Genomic DNA, 23,613 nt, shown 5'->3' on the forward strand with positions numbered 1-23,613 from the left:
TACAAGCAAGACTAAAATGCCTAGCAATTTTATACACTATCCAGTGGGTCGATTCATTTACTGAATTTCTTCCCCTTTTCCTTCTCTTTTCCCCTCCCTTCCTTCTCTTCCTCCTCTCTCCTTCTTTATGCAAAAATAAAAATTAGAAACAGTATAGTTCTTGACATCAAAGAGTTCGTAGTCTAAAAATGAAGACAGAAGAGAGAAATGATATAATGAAGGTAAACGCAAGCTTTTGGGGAGAGCAGAGGAATGACACCAATTGCTTGGTAAAGCAGCTATCAGAAAAGCCTTCTAAAAGAGGGTGATGTTTGAGCAGTCTTAAAGGATGAGTTGGGCTTGGGGAGAGGGAGGCCATTCCATAGATCAAAGGGCACTGAGGTATTAAGAATGGCTGGCAATTTTCAGTAATTACAAATAATTTGATAGGGTTAGAGTGAAGGATGTATGCAAGGGGGCTTGTCTGATAAGCAAGCACCAAAACACATTTCTGGAGTGCCAGGTTAAGAAGTTTGGTCTTTATTTTGATGATGATGAAACTGACTAAGCTGGACTGAGACATGATTACATTTATATTTGGGAAAGATTATGGGCAGCAATAATAAAGGATGAAATAGATGGAGTGGAGTGAGAATAAAAGCAGACAAACAAGAAAGTCATTAATAGCTTAGGTAAGGAACTATGAAGGTTGGAGCTAAGACACCGGTAGTGGGAATACAGAGAAGGAATGGATAATAGAGACAAGGAAGTCAAAGCAACAGAACTCCATGACTAACACTAAGACTGAAGGAGGAAGAGAGAGGAGGAAGCCAAGATGATCCCAAGGTTAATGGCTCTTCAGGCATGAAGATGATATATTATCAAATATTTACTGGATACCAATGATGAAAATAGCTGTGGGAAAAGGAAAGAGGTATTAATTTGGATTTAGAGGCATTTAGGAGACAGATAATATGGGAAAAGTGCCTAGCACCATTGGACACTTAAGAGATGGCAGGTTTTTTAAAGTCAGAATTGATAGAACTTGGTACTTAACTGCAATGTAGAAGACAGGGTGAGGATAAAGTTGAGGATGATAGCCAGTTTAAGGCTCACGGAACTGGGAGGATGTAATGTCATTTGGTGATGGTAGGAAGCTCAGGTATAGAGAATATTTAACTCAGTTTGGAAGGTGTTACATTTGAGGGGCTATGCAACATCCTTATAGAGATATCCAACAATCTCTCGGAAATATGAACCCGGTCCTCAAATGAGAAATGTAGGAAGATAAGGATTTGGGAGACATTGTAGCTAAAGCCATGGCAGTAGACATGATTACCTAGATAAATTGTGAATAGAAAAAGATGGAGAATAGAAGCTTAGGAGCATTAACAATTTAAGGAGCAGAGACAGTGAGAATAGTCAGGGGGAATGATGTCAAAGAAGACAGAAGAGGAGAGCATGGTCAACGCTAACAAATGCTTTATAAAGCTGTAAGGACTCAAGATAAGGGCTAAAAAGAGTCCACTAAGTTTGGCAATCAGGCCGGAGGTTATTGGTAACCTTAAGAAAACCAGTTTAACTAGAAAGGTAAGGGGCAAAATTCAGCATATTGTAGTATTAAAGAGTAAAATAAAAGGTGGAGCCTTAAGAAGAGAGCCTTTTTTTGGGAAACTTGGTTGTGAAAAACATAGTGTGAGAACTGTGGAGAAGTAGGGTCAAGAGAAAACGTGTTTATTTACTTTTGAGATAGGAAAGATCTAACCGTATTTTTCTGTGTTAGAAGCTAAAGCATTCCCCCCAAAAGCTGACTCAAAAGGCAAAACTAGTTCTGGCATATCAAGCAGTTGATTGTTTCTAAAGCCCATGAATTTATCTTTCCTCTTCTCCAAATAGGATTTTTCTTATTTAAATATATGAATTACAATTGTTTTCTCATTGTGGAGCTCCATTCAGTTGATAATTTTCTTTTACCATTCTCTAAATTCGAAAAATGATATCGACATTCAATACATTTTAGTAAAAATGTCTTTAGTAAAAAATTTAATCTTTCTTTCATCTTAAGAGAAAAGGAGTGGGTTGAGAGTAAAATGGATTCCTGATGCTGAATTTTTAAGATAAAACCATTTAAATTTAACTAAAACAATTTTTTTTTTTTTTTTTTGCAGTACGCGGGCCCCTCACTGCTGTGGCCTCTCCTGTTGTGGAGCACAGGCTCCGGACGCGCAGGCTCAGCGGCCATGGCTCACGGGCCCAGCTGCTCCACGGCATGTGGGATCTTCCCAGACCGGGGCACGAACCTGTGTCCCCTGCATCGGCAGGCGGACTCTCAACCACTGTGCCACCAGGGGAGCCCTAAAACAATTATTTTAAGTGGAAGATAAATATGTACATCGATTAAACCATCAGGTATGGTATAAAAACACAGGTTCTGAATATCACAAGACTGGGGAGAAAAGGGCAAGTTTTAAAAATGTGAGGTTTTTCTAGAAGATCTTAAATGTTCAGCAGAATGCAAACAATATCTTAAACTATAAAAACTGACATTTAAAATATTGTTATTACTATCCCCTTTTGAACATCTACTCTGTGCAAAGTATTGTGGAAATTACCAATGTAAGTCAGATACAGTCTAGTCTGGAAATAGCCTATTGTGGGGCTATTTCTCCCCTATTGAGGGAGGAGACAAAATATACAGCAAAAGTGATAAAGGTTGGCCGAGCATAAAACAAATAGGTTGAAGGTTCCAAATTTTGGGGTCTGCATAGTGAAGTACAGGTGACGTTAGAAAGGCACACCCAGTAATGGGGGTGGGAGAGTAACTCTTAGATTAAAATGTTTTGAACATCCTTAAATACTGAGTGCAATTTTGGTCGCTCTATCTTAAGAAGGATATAATTAAGATGACCATATAATGTATTCTACACTTTTGAGAGTAAAAGGGGACACTGTTATTAATTATGCTGGGACAGCAGGAATAAGCTGGATTAGTCCTTGGCCAACCAAGACATATGGTCACCCAGAATGTAAAGAGCATTAGTGGAACACACTCACCCAGAGAAACATTTCCAGTTTCTCTGAGCCCCTTTACTTTGTCCTCCAAGGAAGAAAGAATGTCTTATCTGACTGGTGGGTTTTACAGAATGAATTCTACGTGCTTGGCTCAGGGCCTCTTGGGTTCTCTTGCTGTTCTGGATGCTAGCCTGCCTGCAGAGAGGGTGCAATCTGCTCTTTTCACCATGTCTGCCTTGTGGGAGGGGTCAAACAGCTGAACACAGAGACCAGAGACTGAGTGCTTAAGTCTGCCTCCTGTAGGGGTGAAATATTAGTAAGCCCAATAGAGGTGCAGAGCTAAAGCTATGTTTACTCAGCAGATGGTATTCTAACCTCATCTCTGTTTCCTGTGTCTTATTTCTCTATTGACTGCTCACTAGTGAATGAAGACAGAATTCTTTTTTTTTTTTAACTTTTTTTGGCCATGAGGCATGTGGGATACTAGTTCCCTGACCAGGGATTGAACCCTCGCCCTCTGCATTGGAAGCACGGAGTCCTAACCACTGGACCACCAGGAAAGTCCCAAGACAAAATTGTTATTTATTTCTTCCCTCAGAACCTTAAAGAGATTAAACATTATTTTCAAGAAGGATGACCAAAATAATCTGGTGCATAGAGTAGCTTCTTTCCTTCTTTTCCTTTCTTTCTTTTCCTCCTTCCTTCCTTACATCCAAACATTTAAGTCTCTACTGAAGGGATATATAGATAAGACAAAATCCTTGCTCCTATAGAGTGTAGGCACCTAGTAACAATGCAATGTAGTAGTAAGTGCTACAATAGAAATATCCATGTAGTACTGTTGCACACAGAGGAGAGAACACCTAATCCTGACCTGGAAGAGAATGACAGAGGAGGCTACAAAAAATTATACTTTACATCTGAGCTTAAAAGGATAAGTAGGTACGAGCTAGGTGGACACAGGGAAAAAGGCTGGTTCCTGGCAGAAGAAATGGGCCTGTGGCAAAGGCAAAGAGAAAAATGTGTCATACTTATGGCATGATAATACTTTGAGAGAGAAATATAGAATACAGTTCAATTACAAAAAATCTTCAGTACTTCCCCATGGAGTCTCGACTTTATTCTGCTGACAGTAGGGAGCCATTAACTATAATGGCCATTAACCTGAGCAAGGGAGAGGTATGAAGGCTGTTATATTTTAGAAAGATTAATGGACAATGTAGCTAAAGTTTTTTGATCGTGTAGTCTTATCAGTAAAAAATGTGACAATGTACTTCCAAGAGATTTATATATATATATTCATAAACATATACATACTACTCTACTAACATGTATTTACATAATAAAGCATACACAAAACAGAAGTTTAAAAAGGAGATGGGAGAGTTCTCTGGCGGTCCAGTGATTAAGACTCCATGCTTCCAATGCAGTGGGCACGGGTTCTGTTCCTGGTTGGGGAACTAAGATCCCACATGCCACGGGGCACAGCCAAAATAAATAAATAAAAAATAAAAAGGAGATGAAAACTAAGTAAACAATTATCCCTAGTTTACCTCAATGTGGTTTAAAAAAGTATGAGAAGTGTCAGCTCTGCATTTTCTCACTGTTAGCTTGGGCTTGCATATTTGTATTATCTTCAATCAGCAGTGTCTTTGTAGACATCCTTTTAAGCCACATTTTAATTTTGTGTAGATTAAAAACCATGTAACATAGTCTATAAATCCACTTAACTGTGCACAAGTAACTGCAAAACTTTACAGGGCTCTTGGCAAGAGCAAGGGTGCCACCCATGTTCTTCCCTCAAGACACTCTGGAGAGTGTACATGATAATCTGACATATAGAATGAGGTAGAATGCCATTACCAATCTGTATATAAAACAGTAGAGAAGCTTAATTTATTTTTTCCCAATAGAAACATTATGAAACGTTCTGACATTTTCCTCCTGTACCCGAACAGATAGTTGGAACACTACCATTTTACAGACCACTGGCATAAAAGATACACTGGAGGAGAGCTGTAGGAAAAAAAGACCAAGAAAAATCCAAGCGTGTGGTAGTCAGAGGAAGGGAGAGGAAGATACAAAAAAAAAGCATGAATAGATAGAGGCATAGGTAGCTATGTGAAAAAGCAAATAGAGCAAAATGTTCATTATAATGCATGTATTCACTGAAAAACTCTTTCAGTTTTTCTATGTTGGAAAATTTTCATAATAATATATTGGCAAAATATAGAAAAAAGAAAGAGCAGCAGGGATTGGAAACTATATAGGGAATAGAGCAAACAGAGAGGAAGAAGCAAAAGTGACTCAAAGGATTTTGGCCCAGATGATTATGAGGGTGGTACCTATGACAGAAAGAGGAATGGGGTGACTATGGGGGAAAGATGCTAAATTCAGTTTTAAATATGTTTATCTGAAGTGCTAGTAGGGCAATCAAAAAGAAAGTCTCAAATGTAATGGGAAATACAGAAATAGCATTCAGAACAGAGGACAATACTATAGAGGTTTAGATAAGGAGCCCAGCTACAGTAAATTGATAGTTAAGGCTATGAAAATAAATACATTCTACAAGGGAAACAGGAAAAGGCAGAGAATTGAACTGAAACAATTAGTCAGGAGGGAAAGGAATGGAGCCTAGCAAAAGAGACATGCCTGAGAAGACTAATACCACATTCACAATCTTTTAAAAGTCCAATTCTATGGACTTATGTATATGTATAACTGATTCACTTTGTTATGAAGCAGAAACTAATACACCATTGTAAAGCAATTATACTCCAATAAAGATGTAAAAAAAAAGTCCAATTCTATAGTATTACGTATTCTAGTTTACCTTCACAATGGGTGACTTCACCATAAGAAACTTACTATGAAGAGCCTTATAGACAAGGGAAGTATAAAAAATTATTTTAAAAATTATTTCGAGGTATAATTTACATTCAACAAAATGCACAGATCTTAAGTGCTCATTCAATGATTAAAATATTGATTTAAGTGCTTGTTCAAGTATAAAAACTGAGTTTTGGCAATTGCATGTGCCTATATAACCATCACCCCAAACAAGGTGGCGAATATATCCATCATTCCAGAGAATTATTTCAATTCACCATTCTCCCCTCCACCCCCATCATTTTCTGACTTCTATCAGCACAGATGAGTTTTCCTGGTTTTAGGCTTTAAATAATGGATAATTAAGTATCCATTCTTTTGTGTCTGGCTTCTTTCATACAACATGTTTCTGAGGCTCATCCCTGTTGTTGAGTGTTATCAACAGCTTTTTCTTTTTATTGATGAGTAGTATTTCATTGCATGAATATACCACAACAGGAGAATGTTTATCCATTCTCCTCTTGATGAATATTTGGGATGTTTCCAGGTTGGAGCTATTATGAATAAGGCTGTCATGATCATTCAGGTAGTCTTCTGGGGAACATGTGTTTTCATTTCTCTTGACATAACACCTCATAGGTAACTGCCAACATCTCTCCAGAGTGTTCACATAATTTTATATCCCCACCAACAAGTAAAAGATCCAGTTGCTCTACAATCTCACTGATCATTGGTATTGTCAGTGTATTCGACTTTAGCCCTTTTAGGGGGTGTGAATGACATCTCACTGTAGAGACGATTAATGATAAGCACCTTTTTATGCTTTTTAAAAAACTGAGGTATAGATGATGTACACACCTTTTCATGTTCTTAATTGGCTATTCTTTTATCTTCTTTTGTGAAATGTCTGTTCAAGTTCTTTGGCCATTTTATTTTATTTTTATTTATTTATTTTTGGCTGCATGGGGTCTTCATTGCTGTGCGTGGGCTTTCTCTAGTTGCGGTGAGCAGGGTCTACTCTTCGTTGTGGTGCGTGGACTTCTCATAGCAATGGCTTCTCTTGTTGCAGAGCACAGGCTCTAGGTGCGCGGGCTAAAGTAGTTGTGGCACGCGGGCTCAGTAGTTGTGGCTCACGGGCTCTAGAGCGCAGGCTCAGTAGTTGTGGTGCCTGGGCTTAGTTGCTCCGCGGCCTGTGGGATAGTCCTGGACCAGGGCTCAAACCTGTGTCCCCTGCATTGGCAGGCGGATCCTTAACCCCTGCGCCACCAGGGAAGTCCTCTTTGGCCACTTTAAAAAGCAACTTTATTGAGATATAATTTACATATCACATAAAATTGTTCTGCTTGAAAAAATGTACAATTCATTGATTTTTAATAATTTACTGAGTTGTGCAACCATCACCGCAATCCAGTTTTGGGAAATTTCCATCACCTCAATAAGATCCCTTGTGCTGTTTACAATTAATCTCTATTCCCTTCCTTAGCACTGGGCAACCACTAATCTACTTTGGCTCTATAGATTTGCCTATTCTGGACATTTCATATGAATGAAATCATGCAATACTTGATCTTCTGTGTCAAGTTTCTTTCACTTGGCATAACATTTTTTGAGGTTCATTCGTATTGTAGTATGCATAGTATTTCATTTCTTTGTATTGCCGAACAATATTCCATTGTATGATTACACCACATTTTATTTATCCATTCATTGTTTGATGGACATCTGAGTTGTTTTCACTTTTTAGCTATTATGAATAGCACTACTATGAATATTTACATTCAAGTGTTTGTGTGGACATGTTCTCATTCCTCTTGGGTAGATATCTAGGAGTGGAAGTGCTAGGTGATATGGTAAGTTTATATTTAACCTTTTAAGAAACTGCCAAACTGCTTTTCAAAGCAGTTGCACTGTTTTACGTTCTGCCCAGCAATATACACGGGTTACTGTTTTTCTCCATCTTTGCTAATTTCAAAATCATGAAGATATTCTCCTAAATTTTCTTCCAAAAGCTTTAGGGTTCTAGCTTTGAGCCATCTCAAATTATTTTTTGTACATGGAGTAAGGATATAGTTGAAGTTCATTTCTCTTTATGAATATCCAATTGTTCCAGCACCATTTGTTAGAGATTTTCCTCCCCTCACTGAACTGACTTGGCACCTTGTCTGCAAATTAAGTGATCACATATGTGTGCATCTATTTCTGGATTCTCTTATGCCGTTCCACTGATCCATGTTCTAGCCTATGGATGGAAGACACTCCTGATTACTGTAGCTTTATAGTACGTCTTCAAATCTGGCAGCCTAAGTCCTTTATCTTTGTCCTTTTTAAAGTCTGTTTGGCCAACTAGAGTCTTTGTACAGCATTTCCATGTATATTTTAGAATCAGTTTGTCAGTTTCTTAAAAACAGACTTTTAGAATTTTGATTGGGATTGTATTGAATCTAGATATCAATTTAGGAAGAATGAACATCATTAACAATATGTGTTATCCTATCTACATAGTATATCAATGAGCACAGTATATCTCTTCAATTATTTTAGGTCTTGATTAATTTATTTCAGTGATGTTTTGTAGTTTTTAGTGTAGAGGACTTGCACATCTTTCAGTAGATTTGCTCCAAGGTATCTTTTTTTAAATATCATTACAAATAAATTTTAAATATTTCATTTTCCAATTGTTTAGTCCTAGAAAAATTCTATCATGCTGAACAAAATATGTATCAATTCTGCTTAAATTTTTTTCATAGGCTGGAATCAATCTATAGGAGGACTATCTTTCATTCTAATCCATTCATTTTTTTTTTAAACCAAAGTAAATAATTTCTGATGAGTCATACAAAATCAATGCAAATTTTATTCATCTACACGCTATATTCAAGAAGGCACAGCAAACATTTTGGTTGGGGTAAATTCTATACTTATTTCTAAGACTATACCATTAAATAGAACCTATAACATACAAGACAGACAAGCATTATTATCTAATGATTCTCAGAGAGATAATTTTTCTACCAAGCAGTAAAAATTGTGTGTGGGTGAGAGGTATACTAAAGACTTTCACTGAGTTTCTATTGCTGCTGTAAATGGCATAGGATTATAAATACTGGCATATCTATCCTAGTGATACTAAATTAAATATATTTTTGAGATTAGCAGGCATGATGAGGCTACCCTGTGGTTGAGAATGCACCTAACTTATTAAACTATTTATTCAGAATTTTAAAAGTTTGTTTTAAAACAAAGTTAAAAAAGTGGCAAATTCATTTCTATTAAGTTTTTTTAAAAAAAAGGATTTAATTGTATACTTCTCAAAAAAAGAGAGATAAAGACTCTCACAAAATTAGATGCAATGACATAATGACCAGAGTCAGCTGATTATGATATCCACCCACTCCTTATGTGCTTATGCACATTATGGTTTGTTCAGGATTTTGGAAGACTTATTATCTAAGCAAGAAGAGCAAGAAGGGATAAAGAGAATAAGTATGGTATAAAAGGTTTCTGAATCTCTACCTCCATCTTCACAGTCTTCAGGGGCTTTGGCTTTCTTACAAAGACGAGGATCCAACCAGGTGGTTGTCTTGGTATTGTGGCTGTTGAACAAAGATTTCAATTAGAAACAGTAAAATAAAGAGGGAGAAAAGTATTTCAAAAGCAAAGATGAACAGTGAATAAAAGGTATATGATGTTTGAACATTTATTTCCTACAGGCTTCATTTGTAAACCTCTGATTCAATAGTCCTGTTGTTCTCAGTCTATTACTTCAAAACTGCCACAGAGGAAAGGTAATGCTACAGGCACTAATTTGAGAATGAAGACTCTAAAGAAGGGATAAAATGTTAAGTGCATAATAACAGATGCTTATCTAAGCAGTCAAAAATGTTTCAGCGGGTGGGCACATGGCCCCATACTGTGCATTATCTTAGCCAAAAAAGCTGCCCTGAAAACCCTGTTTACTTGCTGGCTGAATTCCTTCCTCTCTCCCTCCAAAAACACTATATTTCTTAGGTGCCTGTGATGTGTGGGCATTGTGCTGAGGACCGAGAATATAGAGATGAACAAACAATCAGATACAGTCTCTGCCCTCACTGGGACTCTTTAAAAATAAAAGAGTTAAATAAAATAAAAAGTTTTAAAGTGTCTGTTTCTGGGAGTTCTCTGGTGGTCCAGTGGTTAAGACTCCGCATTCCCAATGCAGTGGGCCCGGGTTCGATCCCTAGTCAGGGAACTAGATCCTGCATGCTGCAACTAAGAGCCCACGTGCTGCAACTAAGACCCGGAGCAGGTCAGACCCAGGTCACCATGCAGTAAATACTAATGCTAAAACAAAGCCATCACACTGCTGAGTAGACAGTGTTATAGTTTAAGTATCTGAAATATGAGGATCTTAAAGAAAGAAATATCCTGGAAGAAAATATATATGAAGGCAATAAAACATAAAGTCATTATCGAAGCAGTGGGAGAATAACAATGTGATCAAAGGATCTTTTCTTGTGTTTCCAATTTGAGATTAATTCACTAACCTCTACGTTGATCTCTAGGTCTGAAAATATTTAGCGTGGTTAATAAATATGGCCCCCTTCCAAATGATGGTAATTTGTGAAATGCTCATTAAGTTGGACACTCTACTCGAAAGGTTAAAAAAAAAAAAAAAAGGCAAAGCAAAATATCCTTTATTCCTTGCATTTTTCATTATTAGTGATAAATCTGTTTTTAATCCTCCTGTTTTTTATAAAACCAGACGTCAAATACAATATTCCTTTATCCAAATCAAATAAAAATGAAATATCACCCAGGGAAACAATCAGATTAAGAATCAATTGTAACTTGTATGAAAAATATTTTTAAAGAAAGAAAAAAGAAATGCAAGGCTTGTGAAATGAGGTTAAGAAAATTTAAAGGCAAGTCTCACAGTGGCAAGGCACATTAGAAAAGATACAGACATGTGCTTACTCAATGAAGTAGATCATCCCCGTATCAGTGTAGGCCATTTCCCAGTTTTTGGGGAGCGGTTCCAGATTCTCGTCTCTCATCATATAATTTCTAAAGTCCATGGAGCTATTTGTTTGGTTGTAACTTGGGACAGTCTTTATCCAATCAGACGACTCAGAATGCCTCTCTCTGTTTTCTGCTATTCCAACAGAACAGCATGAAAAGTAGGTAAAGTTACATTCTCTTCAAACAGCCTTAATTCTAACAAAATGCCAAATATATATTGCAAATTTCCTTGTCTACTATGTCCACATTCTGCTATAACTTTTGAAAAAACAAATAAACACACTGATTTTCTTTTCATTTGCTAAGTGACATTAACCCTGTATAGCACCTCTGATGCTAGTCAGGGAAAGAAGCAAAAAAACAACAATAGAATCAATTCCGTATATACTAAATACAGATCAATCAATATTATACTAAAACAACGGCCACAGCAGCACCTATACAGTGCTTTTATGTGCCAGGCTCTATGTTCAGCACTTTACATATATTAACTCATAATTCATTCTCACAGCAACCCTGTCAGTATACATTATTACTATTGCCATTTTATAGAAGAGGAAACTAAGGCCCAGCAAGGTTAATAAGTTATTTTAGTCAAGGTTACACAGCTAATAAACAGCAAAGCTAGGATTTGAATTTAAAGGGTCCATGTTCTTAACTGCTTTAACAAGCTGCCTTGTGCACATTTAACACAGGCCTTTAAAATGATACAAATTTTTAAAAATTAAACTCAATAGACTTACTGTTGTTAAATATAATTCTCTGTTGGTAATATTAAAATCCTTTTAGAGTTCCAAAGTCCACAATGTAGGTAAGAATACTAAAATTTGGTAACTCTCTAGGGAGTTCACAATTCATGCACTTAAAAGTTGTTTCTAGAACTTAAAAGATAATATAACTGTAATAACTCCAAACTTTGGGCAATGCTTCAGTATCAGAGACTCTTAGAAGAGGCCTTAGATATCATTATATGTCATTCTTTATAGTACTTCCACTCCAACCATCCTTTATCCAACCAAGTTCTATAATCCACTAATCCTACTACTTACTGCCTTTCACTGTTCCTCACCACCATCCATCCCCTAGCTATGTCCTCACTGCCCTACCTACCCAACTTAAATTCCATGATCAACCACTATAATCACTCCTTTGTAAATACTCCCGATTCCTTTTTCCCTACTTTACTTCACCACACTTGACTGGCTGAACTATAATTCTGCTTAAATCTTACTCTCCACATACTCCTTGCCAGTATATGTAGCTGAATGCAGGCGATAGTAACTACTTCACTTTTAACTCATGATCAGTAGCCTCAAGAGGGCATTTAATGATGTATGACAATCATAGGGCATTTCTTTAGTCCATTCGCTCTGACTCTCCTAGATAACGATTTCATACCTTTCTTCTCCTTAAATCTTCTCCTACTTCTGCCTTATCCCTAATCTCATTTGATGACCTTGTTTCCTATATCACTGAGAAAACAGAAGCAAACAGAACTTCCACAAATTCCCACCATTATATCTACATAGCAACTGTGCCCATTTTACTCTACCTTCTGTTACAGTGGAAGAACTGTGTTTCTAAGCAGATATCTCCATCCCCTCTTGCCTACAGCAATTCCCTCTCTCTCTCTCTCACCACCAATCTTTCTTACCTAGTAGGTCACATCCATCTTTTTTTTTTTTTTTTTAACAAAATGCAACCAAAAACCCAAACAGAAGATCCTAAATAAACCCTCAAGTTTAGTCTTAGGGTTTTACATATACCAACGACACAGGAGACCATAAATGACATAACTAATAGCAAGGGTGGCAGTATATGGGGCACAGGGTCCCAAGATAACCCTGCCTAAACCCCCTGTGTATATCCTAACAGGTACTGTGGCCACACGTTGTTACAATAAAATATCATCTTCCTCTCACCCATTGGTTCATAGCTGTAACCAGATTCCTTATCCAAAATGTGCCTCAGAGGACTTTCTTTGGGGATAGTTGAAACTTTTGCCATTTTTAAAGATAGAAATTCAAGACAAACAAACAAGTTATTTCTCCATTCTTTAAAAGGAAATTAAGCAATTCTCTTTCCCCTCAAGCAACCCCGTCCCATTTCTCTCCTTTTTACACCAAACCTCCTTGAAAGAGTTTATACTTGCTACCTCCACTTCCACTCTTCCATTTGCCACTGGAACTCGTTCCAACAAAGCTTTTGATCTCTCATCAATAAAACTGTTCTTAGCAAGATCACCAGTCATTTCCACATAGCTACATCCAATGATCAATTCTCAGTGCCCATCTTACTTGAGCTATCAGTAGCATCTGACATGATGGACCTCTCTTTCTTGAAACAGTCTCTTCCCCCTGGCATTCAGGACACTACACTCTCCTGGTGTTCCTTCTACCTCTTTTCTGTCTCCATGATCTCCATATATTAGAGTGTCTTCCCAAGGTTCAGTGCTTGGATCTTTTCTCTTTCTACACTCACTCTCTTGGTGATCTCACTGTGTCACTGTTATATAAGCTATATGCTGATGGTGTCCAAATGTGGATTTTCAGACCAGAACACAGACTTTTAAATCCAACTTCAAGCACATTTCCATTTGGATGTCTAATGAACATCTCAAACTTAAATATCCCAACCATAGCTCCCATTCCCAACCCAAACTGACTCCTTTTACCTGTCTCATCTCAATACATGCAACTCCATTCTTGCAGATACTCAAGTTAAAACCCTTGGAGTGACCTCTGGCTCTGCTCTCTCACACCTTATATCCAGTCTGTTGGCAAATGTTATTGGCTCAGGACACTTCTTACCTCTCATGCCTTCACTGGGTCTAAGCCACCATTTTTCACTTAAATTACTGCAATAACCTCCTAACTGGTACCCCTGTTTATTATGTCCATGCCCTCCTACTGCCTTTTCTCAATACAGTAGCCAGAATGAGCCTGTTACGTTAAAAGCTGTTTTATCATGGTACTCTTCTACTTAAATCTCATCTCAGAATAAAAAGCAAAATTCTTCCAATGACCTATAAGATCCTATTATAATACACATTTCCACCACACCACCCCCATCATTATCTGACTGACTTCATTGTTACTATTCTAGTCTATTCCCTTCCAGCACTCTGCCCCAACCACATATAATGGATTGTCCACATTGTATCCAACCACACTGGTTTCCTTGCTGTTGTCTGAATAATCTAGGGATGCTCCCACCTCAGGGCATTTGTACTTCTAATTCCCTCTGGCTGGAATGTTCTTCCCCAGGATATTTTGAGCACTACCTCACTTCTTGCAATGTCCCCTTCTTGGTAAGGTCTTCTCTAACACTCTATCTAAAATTGCAAACCTTGGCCACCGCTACTTTTTATCCTTCCCCTACTCTGCTTTTTCTCCTTAGCACCATCTAACATACTATATGTTATTCATTTATGTTGGATAATTCTGTCTCTCCCACCAGAAGGTAAGGTTCGTGAAGACAGGGAATTTTGTCTGTTTTGTTCACTGCTTTATTTCCAGCTTTTACAACAATGCCTAGCACTTAGTAGCCCAGCAGGTGCTCAATAAATATTTGCTAAATGAATAATATGAATGAAACACATGATTTATTCTCTATGCAGAAAAAGTGATAGAAATTAAAAGGCACCCAATGTATAAGTCAATCTGGAATGGAGTTACATTCTTGGGATATATATACTGGAGGAAAGTAGAAGCAACTATATGAGCAATAATACTTTTCTGAATATAGTTTCAAGAGAATGCATAAAGGAGTTTGCTTAATAGCCAATGATTTGAAAATGTTTTTTATATAACACCAACTCTTGGAAAAACTTTTAGCATTATTATATAACATGTGTCATCCTATTGCAGCATATTAGCATTCTTACGTTAATTCTCATCAAGATATAAAATAATATACATATTGGTATATACAAATAAACCTCCACCTGTCCTCTCCTACTTCCATCCCCAGCAATTTACTAATCTTTCAAGGCAGGGATTCTAGTCCCCCAAAGCAATACACAAAGCAACTTTGAATAAGTTAACAAGCATGGTTAGTACTTACTCAGAAAAGACCAAGGGCTTTTAGCCATGTCTTCTATTGCTTTTTCCTTAAAATATTCTGAATATATTCTGTTACAAAGAAATATATGCTCCAGTGGAAGAGTCCTATGGTCCCTACACACAAGAAGGAGTGTACAAACTGCCTCCCACACACTCTTGGATACACTCCCTTTAAATATTAACAGTGAAGAGTCTGGAACACCTGGTTTAACAGCTGTCTTACATGACAAACATAAACTATGGAGCTTACAGATGGGTTTACCTCTAAGGGAACTGCAGTGCTCACTGAAAGGCTCTGCATTAGGAAGTTTAAAAAAAGGGCATTTTCTTTTCCTTCAAATTAAGAACATATAAATTCCCATTTGAGGACAGAGTCATGGTTTCTAATCCCAGTCTTAAGCATTTAAAAATGTTAACATAATTTTGTGGGAGAGTAAAGCTGACATCAAAAGTCTCTAGGATATGACTTCCCTTAACAACTCTAAAGAATTAGATGTGAATTCACCTAAACCTTTTTAGACCCGTTTTCACCAAAATATATTGGTATAATTCATTGAGCGTATCTGCAACACAACCGTGTGAAATGTTAGGACCATAAAACAGGACTCACACTCTGGAGGGGGACACAAGCAATGAATGTATTAAAACAACAGATAATAGCAAATTTTAATAACTGATAAAGGAAAACAACAGGATACTTTGGGAAAATGATATGGTAATGGATTCTGCAAATTTGAAGATATAATCAAATTTTTTCATTTATTAGTACAACGAAAATATTCTTTTAGCTTCTACTATGTGCTAAACATGGTTTATGGCTCAAGAAATACCACAATGAACAAAACAAGCAAAAATTCCAACCCTTATGAAGCTTATATTCTAGTGTTTTGAATGGAATTATTATCATAAATAGCACTGAAATCAGTTCTGCTGTGATTCTGTGGTTTCCTATTTATACTCTTAATTAGCAGTATAAGAATCTCCTAAGCCAGGGGTCTCAACCTCCAACCCCCGGGGCTCAGACTGGTACCAGTCCATGGCCTGTTAGGAACTGGGCCGCACAGCAGGAGGTGAGGGGCAGGTGAGTGATCAAAGCTTCATCTGTATTTACAGCCGCTCCCCATCGCTCGCATTACCGCCTGAACTCCGCCTCCTGTCAGATCAGCAGCGGCATTAGATTCTCTTAGGAGAGCGAACCCTACTGTGAACTGCACATGCGGGGGATCTAGGTTGCACGCTCCTTATGAGAATCCAATGCCTGATGACCTGAGGTGGAGCTGAGGCGGTGATGCTAGCACTGGGGAGCAGCTGCAAATACAAATTATCATTAGCAGAGAGGTCTGACTGCACAGAGCCCATAATAAATCAAAGTACTTGAACCATCCCGAAACCATCCACCCACTCCGCCCCAGTCTGTGAAAAAATTGTCTTCCATGAAACCAGTCCCTGGTACCAAAAAGATTGGGGACTGCTGTCCTAAGCAATCACTACACTATTTAGGGGTGCCCAAAAGGAGAAGATTCTCCACCACTAAATTTCTGTTGGTTTTGCATTTAATGAAAAATATGGCAGTCAAGTTTGGAAATTTTCTTTGAGTGATTCAGAATTTAAACTCAAAATATTGCTAACAAACCTTTCAGATAATATTTATTAGCATACTTCTAAATCTTTGTTTTGGTTGAAGGCTATATCTTAACACGTCTACATTTTGTTCAAATTCTGTAAAGTAGGACTTAGGCCAACAAGATTCCCATATTCAAGCACCAGAAATGAATCTCAAATCTTTTAGGCAGCAGGGTAATGGCATATTGTATTATTATCAATACTAATGATAGTTTATAATTGATTTATCAAAACTGCCACTTGGAGCAACTCACTTCAGCTTACAAGACAGTCAACAGAGATACACTGTTTCATGCAAAACCTTAAAAAAAAACCCTGAGAATCCCATCACTTTCTCTGCATGTGCTTTGTGGAAAATTTTACTGCTTCCAATTCAGTGTCATATTAAAGTCAACCTTAAGGATCAGCCAGAAGTTGTTCATCTATTGACGAACCTGCATTTCCACTACCGTTAACAGCTTCCTTGTCTTCATCTTCTTCCTCTTCAGGAAGAGAACTGTCCATTCTTTCCATCTTGCTGACAGATGTAGTTCGTTTTCTTTGGGATTCTGTGTCAAACTCATTATCAAAGAGGACCTGATCAACTGGATCTGGCTGGAAAGGGCTGGGTTCTGCTGGAGGCTTGGGAGTTCCATAGAAGTTTCCTGAAGTGGACAAAATAACAGCTGCTGAAAGTGCTGAATGCTGAATTGAGAGTCAGAACAAAATGATCTAGTGTATGTCTCTGCCCTGTTATCTTATACGGAAGGTTTTGAATACCCACCGTTGGCCAAAAGGAGGCCAAAGCACTTTTTCTTGGGAGAGGAGGAGGTAGAAAGACCAGGAAGAACTTATTTCTCAAGTGTCCTAACACTATATACTATCTAACATTATCTAACACTTTAAGACTATTTGTACTAAGGCCAGGAAGTTGACTTTACGTATGTAGGTTAGTTATTCCTACAGGGCTTGCTTTGCATGAGTTCTATATTAGGGCCTAATTTCTGAATTTAAATGCATCAATGCTATTGTGTAAGACTAACTGGCATAAAAAGTGGGAGTAAAGGAGGAGAAAACTAATTCAAATAATTTTGTTCTGATATGTAACATAATGAACTATTTTGGTAAAATAAGGAAACATAAAGGCAAAGGATAAAGCTAAGAACCAACCAGTCTATTCTGAAATGTAGGCTGCTTATGTAAAAGTTAATTTTTTTAAAGTTTTTCTGAGCATTTTAATTATGTTATTTTATCTGGCAATTTATTGAATAGAGAATTTATTAGCATAACTCAATATTGGCTTACACTCAGGAAAGCAAGAAATACTTTAATATGTTGTCTTGTAAATCAGTAATTTTTTTTGTCTAGTTCTATATTTCCTTTTTATAATTTATCAATAACTATTTTTTTCTAACCAAAATTTAAGATTCTTTTTTTTTATTGGAGTATAATTGCTTTACAATGGTGTGTTAGTTTCTGCTTTATAACAAAGTGAATCAGTTATACATATACATATGTTCCCATATCTCTTCCCTCTTGCGTCTCCCTCCCTCCCTCCCACCCCTCCAGGCGGTCACAAAGCACCGAGTTGATCTCCCTGTGCTGTGCAGCTGCTTCCCACTAGCTATCTACCTTACGTTTGGTAGTGTATATATGTCCATGCCTCTCTTTCGTTTTGTCACAGCTTACCCTTCCCCCTCCCCATATCCTCAAGTCCATTCTCTAGTAGGTCTGTGTCTTTGTAAATCAGTAATTTTTGCAGTAAAAATGAATGTCCCAGAATAGAATGAAAACAACTGAATATCTGCTCAGTTTTCCATGTAGTCCCCAATAGGCAGCCACGTACGATGGAAAATGTCCAGTGGGTCTAGCTACCTTAAAAGTTTGTGGCTCCTGCTAGTTTTGACCTTATATATCAACCACTATGCTGATGTTATAGAAAGATAAACATGGACAGGGAATAAAATACTCATCATCTTCTTCTTTTATTTTAAAACAAATCTCCAAATTCCTTGGCTCCTAAGGAGGTAATTAAGATGCTCATTCATATACAGTAAATTAATGGGGTATATAATGGATTATTTTTCCAAGATGAAAAAAAAAAACAACAACATAGGTTGTTCACCACATCAGTGAGGCAAATCTACAAGTAACATGGTTTACCTTAAGTCGTGCTTGCTTTGAGGGGGAAAGTATTAAGATAAATTCTTTGCAAATTTGACTTTGGGAGGTAACTGTCATTAAAATACTCAAGACAATGGAATCAAAATAATAAGACTTTTCAACCACATCTTGCCTCTCCCCACTCAACTACTTCCTTGCTTCCAAATCCACGTTTGAAATGGAGTTACTCCTGTCATGCAGATGGATGGAAAGTTTCATACTAAAACAGACGAAGAGGATCTCTGCAAACTTTCTGGCCCATAAGTAAAGCAACGACCAATGAAAAAGCCAGTTCACATTTCTCTGGGACAGACGGCACAGAAATGCTCCAAACAGAGGTTTGGTTGGGGAATAGGATGCTCTAGGATCTCATTTTTTCCTGCATGATGTCCAATAATCATCCAAGAAATTTTGATGTACCATGAAGAAGTTAAAAGTCCACTTTTGCTTTTTTTGTCCAGTTTTTCTAAGGATGTTAGTTTTACAGGAAATACTAGAAACACATTTTACAGTGTATACTTAGTAATTATTATATGACCCTAGGGTGAAAATTAGAGAAATTCAGGATATTGTGATTGCTATATCCATAATCACTGATAAGAACTTAGAACTTCATAATAAATTCTGGCAGTTTCCTTATTTTAAAAAAATTATTGGCTTAGATTAAAAAAGAAAACTAGCATTGCTTATAAGTAAATTGGATCTATTTTTCTTGAATTGTTGGTAAATATCAAGATTTCAGACACTGGAAGGTAAAGAATTACAAGGTTTGTGAACCTTGACTATAGTTATTCACAGAAAAAGTTTTTCATCTTTTTGAAGCTGTTTTGGAGATTTTTCTTTTTCTCTTTTTTATTTTCTGAAGGGTTTTCATTTTTACAATAGAACAGTCAACCATTACATATTTTAAACCTATATAAAATCATATACAATAGTGTTAGAATAGTATTAGAAACTTATTTACTTATTTATTTACACATCCCCAGATACTAACTTTTGCCAGATTCCTTTCAGGTCTCCCCTTTTCCCCTCTTTAATGACACACATATACAGTCACATATATAATTAACGGCCTAATTTCCTGTCTCTGTTCTTCCCACTTTCTCCCTGAGTTATCCTTATGTTGGTATATGTCATTTCCCTGCATATTATGTACATCTAGGACATATGTATATGCATACATAACATATAAACACTACTGCTTTAATAAAAGCTTCATGGAGTGTTTATGACATTACGTATCTTTTTTTCTAGACAGTATACTGTCCATATCCTTTTGCAATCTTCTTTTTATACAACTGTATTTCTAAGACTTATTCCTGTTGATACATGTAGATTCTAGTCACCTGTTATATAATAGTCCATTTTTATGAACAAATTAAAAGGTATTTTATTAATTCCTCTACTAAAAGAGAGTTGGTTGCATTCCCTTATTGTTTCAAACAACACTGTAATGACTATTCGGGTACATGTCTGCATATGTACATTGACAAGGGTTTTTCTATAGTAGGCATCCAGAAAGGGAACTGCTAGGTCAGAGTCAGGTGCATCTTTGAATTTACTAGCTATTGCCAAGATGCTCTCCAAAGGGACTGTATCATTATATACTCTCTTCAGCTGTGTATGGGGGTTTCCATTTCCCACAATTATCAGTCTTTAAAATTTCTGTCAATCTTATGGTTGTGAAAGGGTGGATGACTGTTCATGTTCATAACAGAAGCAAATGTAGAGGAATATCTTTGTGATCTAAGGGCAGAGAACGACTTCTTAAACGAAACTTCAAAGCATAAATCATAAGGAAAACAGTGATAAATTTGACAGACAAAAGTTAAGGATTTCTGTTTAATGAAGAAACAAAGGACAAGGTTATTAGGTGACAGAATGGGAGAAAATATCTATATCCAATAAGGGATCAATATCTAAATAACTAAGGAATGTCTATAAACTGGAATGTGATTGAGATCCCACTTTTTAAAAAATGAACAAAGCAAATGAATAGACAATTTGCATTAGTCCAAGAAAACTAACAAGCATATGAAAAGATGCTCAAACTCTCTGACTACCAGAGAAACTAAAATTAAAATGAGACACCACTTCTACAACCATCAGATTGGCAACATTATAAAGCTGGATGATGCCAAGTGTTGAGGAGTATGTGGAGTCATTACTACATCTGCTACAGAAGCAAATCCCTATGGCACTGCTGACGGGAATAGAGACTGCAGAGCTACCCAGAGCTACTTTATCACGTTAACTATAGGTATACCTTATAACCCAACAATTGGATACATATTCCACAGACATTCTCACACAGGTCTGTAAGAAGACGTGTGTGAGGATGTTGCAGATTTATCTGTGGTGATGAGGAGTTGCAGGCAATCTGGAAGTCTGTCACTAGGAGAATCGTTAGGTAGTGGATTCACAACATGGAGTACTGTGCAGCAGTTAAAAAACAATGAATTACATGCAAATACAGTACAGCAACATGGATGAATCTAAAAAACACAGTAGTAATACGTGAAAACAGTTAATAACTAATGAGATACATGTAGAACATGGCCCAGATGTAAATAATAAATACATGTACACAAGACACAATATACATTTTGTAAGAACACATGCAAACAAAAACATATACATTAAACACATCAGAATGGTTGCCTATAGGAGGGAGGTGAATGAGAGCAGGCTATTTGCATAAAAATAAAAAATAAGCGGCTGTCATTTCCTCTGAAAAGTCTCCACTGGCCATCTTATCTAAATAAGATATTCCTATTATTTCCTTTAAATCCCTTGTTTTTGTTTCCTTTCCTTCATAACATCTCGATTGGGTTATTTTGTTTGTTTTTTGACTGCCTTCCCACTAAGATATAGGATTTATGAAGGCAGTATCATTTCAATATTGCTCAGCACAGCATCTCTAGCCCCTCTGATAGTGCTTGGCACATAGTATGAAAGAAGGATCAAATAAATTAATAAATGAATGAATGAGTCATGGGAGCTAGGCCCAGAAAGGGTGGCTGGGTCAAACTTAGCAGGCAAAAGGAAATCATTAAAGATTCTGAAGGAGAGAGATATGACCAGAACTGCACTTGAGGAGGACTAGCATAGTAGCAACGAGCAGAGGGGATTGGTGAGAGGGAAGATACTGGAACAAATGAGATCAACTGCGACAGCCAGCATGAGCTAGTCCAGTGAGCCTACAATGAGGTGATGATAGTAAAAAGAAAGGCAGTAGAAAACTACAGGCCAATATCACTGATAAACATAGATGCAAAAATCCTCAACAAAATACTAGCAAACAGAATCCAACAGCACATTAAAAGTATCATACACCATGATCAAGTGGGGTTTATTCCAGGAATGCAAGGATTCTTCAATATATGCAAATAAATCATCGTGATACACCATGTTAACAAATTGAAGAAGAAAAACCATATGATCATCTCAATAGATGCAGAAAAAGCTTCTGACAAAATTCAACACTCATTAATGATAAAAACTAGGCATAGAGGGAACTTTCCTCAACATAATAAAGGCCATATATGACAAACCCACAGCCAACATCATCCTCTATGGTGAGAAACTGAAAGCATTTCCACTAAGATCAGGAACAAGACAAGGTTGCCCACTCTAACCACTCTTATTCAACATAGTTTTGACAGTTTTAGCCACAGCAATCAGAGAATAAAAAGAAATAAAAGGAATCCAAATCGGAAAAGAAGAAGTAAAGATGTCACTGTTTGCAGATGAAATGATACTACACATAGAGAATCTTAAAGATGCTACCAGGAAACTACTAGAGCTAATCAATGAATTTGGTAAAGTAGCAGGATATAAAATTAAGGCGCAGAAATCTCTTGCATTCCTATACACTAATGATGAAAAATCTGAAAGTGAAATTAAGAAAACACTCCCATTTACCATTGCAACAAAAAGAATAAAATATCTAGGAATAAACGTACCTAAGGAGACAAAAAAACCTGTATGCAGAAAATTATAAGACACTGATGAAAGAAATTAAAGATGATACAAAGAGATGGAGAGATATACCATGTTCTTGGATTGGAAGAATCAACATTGTGAAAATGACTCTACTACCCAAAGCAATCTACCCAAATCAGATTCAATGCAATCCCTATCAAACTACCACTGGCATTTTTCACAGAACTAGAACAAAAAATTTCACAATTTGTATGGAAACACAAAAGACCCCAAATTGCCAAAGCAATCGTGAGAATGAAAAATGGAGCTGGAGGAATCAGGCTCCCTGACTTCAGACTATACAACAAAGCTACAGTAATCAAGACAGTATGGTACTGGCAAAAAAACAGAAATATAGATCAATGGAACAGGATAGAAAGCTCAGAGATAAACCCACACACATATGGTCACCTTATCTTTGATAAAGAAGGCAAGAATATACAGTGGAGAAAGGACAGCCTCTTCAATAAGTGGTGCTGGGAAAACTGGACAGGTATATGTAAAAGAATGAAATTAGAACACTTCCTAACACCATACACAAAAATAAACTCAAAATGGATTAAAGACCTAAATGTAAGGCCAGAAACTATCAAACTCTTAGAGGAAAACACAGGTAGAACACTATATGACATAAATCACAGCAAGACCCTTTTTGACCCACCTCCTAGAGAAATGGAAATAAAAACAAAAATAAACAAATGGGACCTAATGAAACTTCAAAGCTTTTGCACAGCAAAGGAAACCATAAACAAGACAAAAAGACAACCCTCAGAATGGGAGAAAATATTTGCAAATGAAGCAACTGACAAAGGATTAATCTCCAAGATTTACAAGCAGTTCATGCAGCTCAATAACAAAAAAACAAACAACCCAATCCAAAAATGGGCAGAACACCTAAATAGACATTACTCCAAAGAAGATATACAGACTGCCAACAAACACATGAAAGAATGCTCAACATCATTAATCATTAGAGAAACGC

At 36.9% G+C, this 23,613-nt stretch overlaps 1 protein-coding gene across 5 annotated transcripts in view; it reads right to left on the reverse strand.

The window, feature by feature from the left end:
• Window positions 1–23,613, reverse strand: part of MAGI3 (membrane associated guanylate kinase, WW and PDZ domain containing 3) — a 272,982-nt gene that overhangs the window by 66,358 nt on the left and 183,011 nt on the right. For 3 of the 5 annotated variants that reach the window (XM_089917642.1, XM_022584030.3, XM_089917625.1), the window contains exons 4-6: window positions 16,940–17,149; window positions 10,774–10,951; window positions 9,334–9,413 (exon numbers count right to left, since the gene is read on the reverse strand). In XM_089917642.1, the coding sequence (XP_089773768.1) occupies window positions 9,334–9,413; window positions 10,774–10,951; window positions 16,940–17,149 (468 nt within the window). The remainder of the gene's footprint in view (window positions 1–9,333; window positions 9,414–10,773; window positions 10,952–16,939; window positions 17,150–23,613) is intronic. The other 2 variants (XM_089917629.1, XM_022584032.2) reach the window with 1 other exon arrangement.

This window comes from Delphinapterus leucas, chromosome 1, assembly GCF_059928025.1.
Source record: "Delphinapterus leucas isolate spDelLeu-1000000601 "Yukka" chromosome 1, BTC_Dleu_Yukka2, whole genome shotgun sequence".
In the NCBI taxonomy this organism is placed as follows: domain Eukaryota; kingdom Metazoa; phylum Chordata; class Mammalia; order Artiodactyla; family Monodontidae; genus Delphinapterus; species Delphinapterus leucas.